This window comes from Brugia malayi, assembly GCF_000002995.4.
Source record: "Brugia malayi strain FR3 genome assembly, contig: Bm_v4_ChrX_scaffold_001, whole genome shotgun sequence".
NCBI classification, from domain to species: domain Eukaryota; kingdom Metazoa; phylum Nematoda; class Chromadorea; order Rhabditida; family Onchocercidae; genus Brugia; species Brugia malayi.
The window spans coordinates 13,032,218-13,044,861 of NW_025062479.1; the positions used below are offsets into that span (position 1 = coordinate 13,032,218).

Sequence of the window (12,644 nt, forward strand, 5' to 3'; positions counted from 1 at the left end):
AAGAAAAGAATTCTTTTTCAAATTGAATAAAAAGAAAGAGAAAGAGAAGAAAAGTAATCGCAATTAGGTCATTTTTTACTTTTCATGAATTTCCATTTTATTTTTAACTTTTTTTCTTTCATTTTGTCATCCAATCAATATTTATTTATTTTGTTATATCATAAACGTATGATATAATATATAATGTGATTAAATAAATTTATTCCAATATGAAACAAATCAAAGTTTCAACTAATATTTCAATCAAAGTTTCAATTAAATATTTACTGAAAAAAAAAATTACCATTGGTTATTACTATTGTTAAATGTTCTTAGATTATTGCCATTATTGCAGACAATATATAAGTTACATAGATTATATAAACTATAGATTACTGTTATAAAAAGTTTTATAAATTATATAATTATATAGATTAGTTGTTCATACATTATTTGTATTATATTATTTATGTCATTTCAGATTAATGAAATGTTATCAAAGTGGGCATTATGAAATTTTCTATCATTTTTTTTTATTTTTAAATTTATTTTAAGTTTTAATTTTAAGCTAGTGTCATTTTTTTGACCAAGTGATTTATTTTTTTTTTTTACAGACTTCCAGTTGAAGCACAACATTCAGTGATGCTAAAAGTAAAATTCGAAATATCCAAACAGTTAAGTGATCGTAGTGATAAAATGATAACTGAATTATTGTTAATCTTACTGGTATTGTTCTGAAGTGGAAAAAACAACAATGTTTTGGAATATTTTGATCATTCTTTTCATGTTTTTCTCAGGAATCGAGCTTATCAATCGCTCTGTATTATTATCACCTTTATCATCATCGCCATCATCTTTATCATTATCTCCCTCCAAGTTTACATCCCTTTCATTAATACGAACTTATTATACTGCACAACCGCCACATCATTTCACCTATACAACTTCACTTAATTTTGAAAATGATCAAAATGGCCTAACTGTCAATGATATCACCAAGTTGCGACAGGTATTACTACTCTTTTATGTCATTTTTTTTCTTTTTTATTTATTTAATGATTTTTTTTTTTGCTTATTAGTAAATTGAAATAGCTAAAAAATTTTTCGATAATCAATGTGGACGATGGGTTATTATTGTTTATTGTATTAGCAATTTATTTCAGATAGATATGTAAATAAGTTCAAAAATTTTGAGCTTCAGTTTGATTTTTTCTTTTTTGGTAAAAACTAAAAACAAAAAAAAAAAAAAAAAAAACATAGATTTCAGCCAGAGTTAATTGAAAATATTAGTTTTCAAATAGAAATGAATAATTTGAAACTATTAACTATTATAATTTGCAACGTTTTAAGTTTCTTTTGATTTTATTTATTTCCACTAAAATTTAAAATTTTTTGAAGTTTTTCAAAACACTTTTAAATTAACTCAAGCAAAAAATGATAATACATGTAGAAAAAAACAATTTGCAATTATTATTCAGATTATAATTAATAATTAATTAAGCAAAAATTTCTTTTTTGCGAGCTCTTTTTACTATCACTAATTAGTTATTTTTCATATTCTCAATTTAAGTTTATACTGTATTCGTATAAGTTAATGAAACCACAACTTAAAAGTTTATTGAAAAAGATAAATTGTTGTTTATTCATTATTTTTGTCATTTAAATATGGCGAACATATCAAATTATCTCTTTATCATTTTTCAGTGACTATTATCATCATTCCTTTATTAAGAACTTACCAATCGTGAAAATAGTAAATTGTTCTCAACAAAATCTTTTCTTCATTTTTATTTTATTCATTAATTTCACTGCATTTTTATTTTTTCAACTCTCCTTTTCCTCTATCTATTAAATTTAGTTTTTCTATTTCTTGATTTTTCTTTTGTTTGCTTGTTTATTGCCTCCCAAATGTTACTAATAAATTGGTAACAGTAATATCTAAAACATGAAAAACATATCTTCCGTGTAAAGTTTATATGTGAATTTCAATTTCCTGTCTGGAAAAGGATTACTAATATTGGTTGACAGTGTGGATAATTTGATCATTGCAATATTTGCTTTCTTCGATGAAATCATTCAAAAGCAAACGAACTAATATTTAATAAATTATATTTATGATGAGCGTTCCAAATTTTAAAAATATTTCATATATTATTTCACAAAATTTATGAAAGGTTAGATTTGTAAAATTAAAAAACTTGAAATGGATTTTGAAATTTTTTTTGCATTTTGATTACAACAAATTGATAAGTATTACTTCTTAAAAACAATTTCTTTAACCGATTTACATTTCTTATCCCAGTCGTTACATATTTTGCCCTTTACGAAAAATCAAATCTAAATTAAAATAGTAAAACAATTTATTCCTAAACAATTTAATACTTTTAACAATTATAAATCATAATAGTTATCTAATGATAAAGATTTCCTATTAAATAAATTCAAATTCATATCAGTTCTTAATTTTATTTTGATTTTGTTTGATATGCATATTTTTCTTCAGATTGTGAGCAGAATGAATCAAAATTTACAATCAATGACAACGTTTCATCAACAATTATCAAATGACTATTATAACAAGAAACAGGGACAAACTGATAAATCAGATAATAATCTGCAATTAACATCAAATATTGATAATCGATTATGGCCTTCTCATAAAACTATTCCGGAAAATATGAAAGAAGAAGGACAGTGGTATTACGGTAACGCATTTCTATATTTTGATACTGATGTACTTCAGATCTATTTAAGTACTATTAATGTTTTTTATGTTTTTTAGGATATATATATATATATATATATAATCTTTCTACCTGTTTCACAGTATCAAACTAAACAATATTTTGCGATAATAAACACTGTTCTGTATTACTGTATTACCCAAAAATCCTAAAATTGATAGTAAACTTAATTCGCCATAGATAACTTGTAAAAATGATATATGTCATTCTCATTTTTCAATATCATTCAAACGTACACAATACCTTACTTAACTTCTCCGTATTATTTTCGCTGAAATATTTGAATTGATCAAATTAAGATTACACATACCCATCTAACAAATATTTTAACTTTGTTAACGTAACTTAGTAGTTTTCTAGAATAATTTGAATACTTAGACTTGTTTAGCAAATATTTTTAATTTTTAATGCTTAAAGTAAATTCTCAATCGATGATATTTAAGTTCAATAGTTGTAATAAAACTTTGCATAAATTTATTAAATCATTTTTTCATTTTAGAGCATATAAAAATGATTATATTACATTGGAATTTACAGCTTTAACTTTGAACTCGACTTTTGTTGCAGATCGTAATTATTTGGATTATAATCCGGAAGATCCGAGAATCGAGTCCTCTTTTCGACTGGTTCATGAATTACCTAATGATATAAATGATACAGTCACTCATATTTCGCAAATCACCAATGATTCAATTTTGCATTCTGTTGCAGGTATCACACCTAATATTTTATAAAAAATTTAACAGTTATTAAAACATTCTATTTTTAATAGTTCTTGAATACCTTACTAATACATAAAGTTCATTTAAATAATTTTATTGATTTTATTATATCTATGAAAAATTATATGGTCTATTGCATACTTAATTCAATCTACCACAGAAAACTATTATCAGATGTTGTAGTATTAAAAAAACAAGCATATTTCTTATCAGTTTCACTTAATCACATTGCATCTATCATTGTGATTAGATTACTTCACTAATCAAAAAGTGTTGCATCTGCAAAATAACAGTTACTACTCGTACTCGTACTCATTACCTAAAAATATCATCTTTTATTCTTAAATTTTGAATCTTTAATAAGTACAACAAGAGTTAGCTAAAAATGAAGTGTAAAACACGTCATTTTTTCGACGTGTACAGAGAGTTTTATGATTAAAGTAAATTAAACCTAAAATAAATTAACAGGATTTAGAAATAAATTTTTGTTTGGCATGAATGCCAACAAGCATTCAACAATTAATAATGCAAAAATTGATTATTTGCAGTAAAACTAGGATTTGGTATTGGTTTATCATTACTAATACTCCTATTGATCATCCTTATTGCCATTCTGTGTCGAGGATGGTTACGACGAAATTTGCTATCAGAAAATAACATTGATAACAATTCATCTAATCGTGATTTTTGTTTTAATTGTAATTTTGGTGGAAAAACAGCGATACAGAAGATAACGAATTTCAGTATCAGAAAAACACAGAAGCATTATAAAGATGAAAACAACCGATGCATTAAAGGAATTTACGATGTGTAAGTGTTTATTTCAAATTGTGGTAATTGTTTGAACATTAAATATATTAAACTTAACTTGATAATTTAATTTGATATTAAATCTACATAATTACATTTTGCCTAATTCGGTAATGGTATTAAGTGTAACTTTATGATTACATTAGCCTCACATTGATAATTGCATTAACTTCAATTTACTTTCTTAAATTACTCCTACTTTAAAAATTTTTTTTATGTCCTACACAGCAGCATTTTCATTTGATAACTGTTTGTGAAACAGGCAATCCTTTTTCTCGATACTCACAATTGTCAATCTTTTGCTGTGATGACGAAAGATTGAAATGAAAACTTTTCAAGGGATCGTAAAGTTTGTCCTTAATTCTCCAAAAACAAGTCTAAAAGATTTTTTTAAGAGATCTTTCACTTTTCGCCTCCTTTTTTTCTGTGAGAAGTAGAAAATCCCAGCAGATCTAAAAGTTGTTCTAATTGTGGATAAATAGTAATATTTAGAGGAGATGAAAACAAAAGTGAAATAATACTTATTTTCAATAAAATTCTTGCAGAGAAAAAGACACTCTTACCACTTATCACTTACTTAATTGTGTTCCTTTTTTAAGTGAAAATTTATGGTTGCTAGAAAAATCACGATTAGTGGTATTTCATGAAATGAAACTTGGTTCTGGCGCATTTTGCAATGTCTACAAAGGTTGTAACTTTGTTCATGTACACATATATTTGTCAGAAAAAGTGAAAAGAAATAGCAATTTTAAAACAGAGCAATTTATCAAAAAGTACAAATAAGTTACAGTTGACAGTTTGCTTTGAATGACTGAAATTTCCTAGACATTTTAAAATAAATTATAGTTGTTTATGAAAATGTATTTACCATTATATAATAAAAGTATTTAATAATTATCATAGTTTACAATGATTATAGTTCATTAGACTGTTCACTTTTGATGAAATAATAATAATAATAATAATAGTATAATAATAATAATAATAATAATAATAATAATAATAATAATAATAATAATAATATTGGAAATGTTTTTCTTTATATATTGATTAACAAAGAATAATTAAAAATGTTATTTTCTATTATTATAGTTATAACAATATTAATACTAATATAGGTAATGATTTTTTTACACTGATTAACAACGAATAATTAAAAATATCATTTTCAGTTATCATAATTTGCTGATGATTATTAATGGTGCAGTTCTTATCAATAACTTCACTGATATTTCTTTTGCTGTAAATTATTGTATTGTTTTTCTTTTCTTCCTTATATTAAAAAGTTTTCCCTAATTCTTTTCTTTCTATTTTTTAGGCGCTATTAAAGGGTTTGCGCCAATTTGTAAAATAAATCCATCATTAATATCTACTGGAATATTCAAAGATTGCATGTGTGCTGTAAAAATGCTTCCTTCTATTGCAGATGACATTGCGCATGCTGACTTTATCCAGGTTTTATCATTTTAACAATATTTCAAATAAAGTTAGTAATAGTTAAAATAGCAAATTTTAGTGGAAAAAAATCAAATTGTAATTTTATCTGTAAGTAATAAATTTATAACATAATGTATCCATAAAGGAAGGTTGAAAAATGTTTGAAAAGTCATTTAAATTTCATATTGAATTACTAAATTTAATGATAGATCGCTTACTAAATTAATTACTTTAATTATCCTTTGAAAAGTTTTCGTTTGTTCCTTTTTTGCTACTGTTATCATTAACGGAATAGCAAAGCAAAAGTACCATTATAAAAAAAAAAAAATGCTTAGGGCTAATCTTTGACCTGTTCATTACTTTGAATTATTTCCTTTTACTCTTTTCCATTGTTTTGTAAAATACAGATATAATTGGCTAATTTATGCTTACGTCTCTTTTAAAACAATGTTCTAAACTCCAATTTTTTTTTTTTTTTTAATAGTTATGTTCAAATATATATTTTCATTTCCAATTGTTCTAATTTTTAAGTTCAAATTCTAATTTAAAATTTAATTTTAATTGGAAACATCAAATTAAATTAATTGTAGGAAATAAAATTTATGAAATCACTCAAATATCATCCACATTTGATAAGTATGCTTGGTATAAGTATTGACAATAATGGTAACACTATGCTTCTTACCGAATATTGCGATTTGGGTGATCTTTTACACTTGGTACGAAATAGAAAAGGCGAAATTATTATGGTTCATTTTAATTTTATTACTTATCAGAATTTTATCCAAAAAAAAAGCATTTGTGTAAAAAATTTTCAAAAAAATTTATAAAAATATTACAGCTTTCAAATATTATTGGTAATAAAATTAAATTCCTTACTATGAATTAGTTAGTGAAAAAAAAAGTGGGGGAAAAAAATAGGAAATCTTTTTCTTTAGAATCATACAAACGAACATTCAAAATTACGAATCAAAGATTTGGTATCGTTTGCATGGCAAATCAGTAATGGATTAGTAAGTTTATGCTTTATAAGAAATCAATTTTTTTGTTAAAAATTACAAGTTAAATGCGTTATTTTAGTTGAAAAGATATATACAAGTTGAAATAAAAAAATTTAGCTAAAAGTTAATTTAAGTAAAGTATCATTAATGTGCCAATGATTCCTTTTACTCTTTTCCATGTGTTTTGGAAAAAAAAGATAATATTGGCTAATTTATACTTACGTCTAATATGGATTATAGTTTCACGTTATATAGGAGTACTTGAGCAGTATAGGATGCGTACATCGTGACGTAGCTGCACGTAATATACTTGTCAATGCTACAAATATTTGTAAGGTTAGCTTTTTTCTTGTATAATTTAATTAATGTAGTTAATAGCCAAAACATCTACTTGTCTACCTGTAATTATTATTTTAATAAGATATTACTAAATTGCTGTTAGCATTTAGATTAGCACAATAAATATGAAATGAAATTGACAAGTCTTTTTATTTTGATTTTAATTTTAGTAGTTGTTCAATTTTGATACATCAAACTTTAAAAATAAAGATGATTAATGCTTGCAATTGATATTTTAACCATTGTATCATTTAGCTGGAACTTTCTTTTAGAAAGTTAATAAATTCTCACGATCATATATAAATTTCTACTTATTTACTTTTGATTTCATTATTTCTATATTCATTCACTTAGTTCTATTTCAGTTAAAATTATGATTGCTATGCTATTTGCATAATCTACCAAACATTCTAGCTTTATTTATTGTTATCATTATCCATAAAACTTTATAAAGTTCGTGAGACATACCTTTTATATTTCTGATAGAGGAAAGGAAAAAGAAAAAACATTTCGTGAGACAATCCGGTAGATCAAATTAAAACATTAAATTAATCATCTCTCATGCTCTTCTTTGTTTTCTCTTTTTTTTATTCAATTCTATTGTTATGTTTTTCATAATTTTTAATTTCAATCATTTTCATTGGTTTGTTTTACTGTATTATCATTTTATTAAAGCTTTATTGAAATTTTTGAATTTCATAAATTTATTAAGCGATTGAAAAAAAAAGCCAAATGTTAAAAACAGAAATTTAAAAAGTGCACTGTAACACATTGGAACCAGAAGAAAGTAATCGCTGCTAAATAATTTTATTCTTTAAATTAACAAATATACTAATTAAATCTAAAAAGTTATTTTTCTATTTTTTTGCAGATAGCTGATTTTGGTTTATGTCGATTATCCGATTCGTTTATTTACACTGGTTGTGGTGGAAGGTTGCCGCTAAAGTGGATGGCACCGGAATCATTACGATCATATGAATATTCAGTTAAAACCGATGTGTATGTAATTACAGTATTCTTAATTCATTTAGAAATTTTAAGTAATTTTGTTTGAAATCACTATAAAATTTGGTTTTTGCATTCTTAATTGAACTCCAATGTAAAATTAGGTAGGAAATTACTGCTAGTAAAAATAATACCTATAATTTGGGCAAGTTAAAATGGAATTATTTACTTTCAAAGATTATTTTAGCAATAAGAGTTTTCTTTTTATTATAATGCTTAATTTTATCTAAATTACTACTACTTTAACTTTGTAGCTTAATAGTCACTTGCACACTTTAACTCATCTGTCCTAATTTCAGATGGTCTTATGGCATACTACTTTATGAGGTATTTTCATTTGGTGAAGTACCTTATGCACTTTTGCAAACAACCGAAATTCTTGATTTCCTAAATTCAGGTGCTCGTCTTAGCCAACCACAATATTGTCCAATTAATATGTTCGTTTTCTTTCTTGTTTCTTCCGTTTTATTTTATCGTTTGGTATTACTAATTTAATTTTGAAAATTTCAAATGATTCGATCCCATAAAAACTTTACCATTCATTAACCATTTTTCTAATAGTAATAATAATAACAGTAATAATTATAGTAATAATAATATTAATAATAATAGTAATAATTATAGCAATAATAATAATAATAATAATAATAATAATAATAATAATAATAATAACTCAACTATTCATGATTTTCCCAATCTCTAGCTTTACACTATTTTGTCAACCTCAGCAATCTCTGTTCTCTTGCCAATTATTGCAATATTTTCCCTCATTCTACCATAAATAATTCTACTAGCATTTCGAAGTGTAAAATTCATTTATTCGAACTTTCAATCCTTGCATAAACTTGTCTTGGACGCATTTCTCGTCTTCTCTCTTTTTTCGTTTCCAAATAATTTTCTTCAAAAAAAAAAAAAAAAAAAAAAAAAAAAAACACCATTAAACAATTAAAAAATTAAAGTAGAAATTATTTCTAGATATACGCTGATGCTTCAATGTTGGCAAGATGGACCATCCTTGCGGCCCAGTTTCACAGAAATTTGTGCCACTTTGCGAATGATTCTGGAAGATAACTTTGGACATTATGGATATATTAATTCCACCAATTGATTAAACGAATGAAAATATTTGACCCAATTGTATCATAAATTTTTTAAATTAAATAGAATTTATTACTAAATTAATTAAAAATATTTATTTTTCAGTTCTCAACAATTTCTTAACAATACATACATTTCTCTTTCTCTCGTTTCTTTCTTGCTCATTCACTCTTTATCTTAAAATTGAGTTTAAAGAAAAAAAAAGAAAGAAATTGAAGAATTGAAAAATTCTTCTGTCATCGAATAGTACTTCACTGAAAGTAATCGACTAGAAGTTAAATATTAATATTCAATGATGGATTTTTTGAGGAGAAAATAATTTTGCTTGGACAATTTTAATAACAATTTTACAACAAAAATTGTCATATTTTTCTATCTCAAAATCATTTTTTCCACGTTAACTTGTCTACATTGACGTTATCCGCTGAAAGTTACCATAGGAAGATATATTTGTTGATCTAAACCAATATTAATAATGCAAATTCCAATAATGATAATTACAAGCAACGACAATAATAATTGGTAATAAATAATAATAAATCAGTGATAATAACAGTAGCAATGATAATTATAATGATCACAATGATAAATACAGACTTTTAGGCCACAGTCTTATTTAAGCAAAATTAACAAAAGTATCAAGAATGCTATATTCAAGAAAAAAAGCTACAAAAAAAAAAAGGAAATTAGGAACTAGTAAAATGATAGATGTAAATAAAAAAGATCTGAATAAATCGGATGACTTCAGATTTCTCATAACAAAAAACTTTTATATTAATTAAATGTTTACTTATCACAATTCATCACATTTCAATTCACTGAAAGGAAATAAAATGTGCAAAAATCATGCAGTTTGATTAATACTTTAACATGAATCAATTAATAACTTGTAAAAGTTAAAAGTATACTAATATTGCAAAAATACTGAAGAATTATATGGTGACATTGATCACCGTATTACTTAAATTGACAACAATAATTATTTTTTTCTATTTAGCACATTTTTTTTTAAATTCTACAGCAACAAAATTCCAATTACACCGTAAAACAACAATAACAATAATACCCACAGTAACAACACCAAATATAGCAGTACCATCAAAATAAACGTAAAGAATTGGTATACATTCACTACCCAACTGCCGGCAAATAGGCCGAAAGTACTAATACAGTAACTAAAGAAAAAGATTGTATATAGTGTATAGGATCTTATCGTTAATAAAGAAAAAAGGAAGGGCGCTAACACAAAGGAGTCAACCTAACAGGAGTTAGCAATGTGGATATTTGATCTCAACAAGTTGGCTTTTCAGCGATATAAGCAGAGCAATTTCTTATTATGAATATTATATCGGTCGACGATTTGAGGGACGGTGGTGTGAGGGCGCACTGAGGTCGCGTCAGAGGAAAACGGTTAGGTAGGAAGAGTAAGAGGGATTCGATCTTAGGACACCAGTAGGACGACACGTTCATAGGACATTTTAACTGATAGACGGAAAACCTTCGTTACTAACGGCGACAAAGAGTAAAAGTTAACCACACAAGTTTGAGGTGCGAAAAACAATGAACGACAACAACGGGTTTAATTACCCAAGTTGAGTATTAAACGACGTAAATTTCGACGAGGAGAAATTCAACGGATGGAGAAATACAACGGCAAAAACAATATTCTTGCAATAAACGACGACGTACAAGCAACGATCAAACCAACGACATTTACGACACTCAACGACAATTCAAGGATTAAGAAGGGAAGAAAAAAAAGAACAACAGTTCGACCAGTTCTACTGACAGCATAACGTGACGAAAGAGTGATAAGAATATAAATTAAAGTAGGAAACAATTATATAAACAGATAATCGTCCCTTATAAAAAAAAGAGGAAAATTTTTTTTCCTACACTGACGTCAAATTTACCACTCTTGAAATCCTAATCACTGCTCCTGCAGTATTATTTATCAAATCATTTCATTCCTTTTTGTTAAAATAATACACATAAAATGATACCACCCGTTTTCAACAAGAAAATAAAAATTTAATTTTTTCAATTATTGCAGTAATCAACTTTAATAATTACTAATTAAATAAAATTATTCATTATAATCGATAATTCTTCAAAAATAACAGCTTTTTGTCGTTTATTTGTTTTTTCCAACATTTTTTGCTTATATTAACTAGAAAGTTAAATGATGCATGAGACTGAGCCTAAATTCTAGTTACTCTAATTTTTTATTGCTTTATAAAAATAAAGAAAAGAAAACAAACTAAGAATATCTGTCCAACTATGTCTGATCCTACAGTTTCGAAATCTAATGCTTGTTATCGCTTTCTTGATATTTTTACTAGGAGGAGGTGGAGGAGGCGGAGAGGTCGTTGAATCATGCGGTGTTTGCACATCAGCATCCATTTTTGACATCTTAGAATAACACACAACTGATAAATATCGTTATCAAATTTGGTTATGTCCTGAAAAGTCCTAAAATGTATTGAAATTTTATTTTTTGCTGTTATATGTTTTTATATCTTCACGCTATCATAGGTTGAATATTGCACCAATAATAATTAGTACCAAATAATACAATGTTTTTTTTGTTTACTTTTTTAATTTATTTTATTATTATTTTTTTTTAGAATTATTGCCAATTAATAATAAATACCTAAAAACAACTAGAAATAATTTTTATATAAATGAAATGAAATCATTAACTAATTATGTCCATGTTCAGTTCCAAATATATTAATAGAAATTGCACACCTGTATTAGTGAAGTAACTTAATAGGATATGAAATAATATTTTAATGAATTATTTCATTTCTTTATTTATATAAAAAATATTTCTAATTACATACATTTATATAAAAAAAAAGTGAAAGAAATGAATGCATACATAAGCAAATAAGTTAAATGTTTGCATGCTATGAAATGGAAACTTAATAGGTACTATCAAAATATTAATCATTAGGTGTCAAGAGAATATACCTTAATAGGTATATTCTTAATATAATATACCTTAACTTCTTCAACATCATAATTTAAGCTAACATTTGTATTTTCACCAATTTTTTTTTTGTTTTGAAACCAAAAAAGAAAATATTTTTAAAAGTTTCAAATATCAATATTTTTAAAAAAAGCAGAAAAACATTTATGAGAAAAAGACTGAAGAGCATCCATATGCATACATTTTGAAAATCATTCGAAACAAAACGAAAAAACAAAATAGTTCTGCTGGAAATCACCATCTGATGGTATTCATTCAGTAATAATCAAATTTGTTTGTCTTCCTCATTGACCAGTTAATATCAATATATAACATTAACATTTAATTTAAACAATAACAATAAATTAGCATAACATACTTTTCCTTCTCATTTTATCAATTGTAAACAAATCTTCAATAAAAAAAAAAAACTGTACAGAATGAAACCACCAGCGTTGAAAATAAACTGCGGATGTTAATATCTGCTTTGCTTTTTTTCTTTTTTTTAATGAAGAAAGAGTTAAATTTTGTAGAA

The 12,644-nt window shown here is 25.3% G+C and overlaps 1 protein-coding gene across 1 annotated transcript; it reads left to right on the plus strand.

The window, feature by feature from the left end:
- Window positions 1–733: 733 nt before the first annotated feature.
- On the plus strand, window positions 734–9,145 carry Bma-kin-9 (Tyrosine-protein kinase F09A5.2 in chromosome X, putative; the record flags this gene model as incomplete). The annotated part of the gene is made up of 12 exons (XM_043074690.1): window positions 734–988; window positions 2,483–2,684; window positions 3,291–3,434; window positions 3,994–4,255; window positions 4,855–4,943; window positions 5,574–5,710; window positions 6,283–6,441; window positions 6,631–6,705; window positions 6,949–7,029; window positions 7,904–8,031; window positions 8,337–8,474; window positions 9,013–9,145. The coding sequence occupies 12 exons, from the start codon at window positions 734–736 to the stop codon at window positions 9,143–9,145; spliced, it is 1,803 nt and encodes a 600-aa protein (XP_042930624.1).
- Window positions 9,146–12,644: the final 3,499 nt, after the last annotated feature.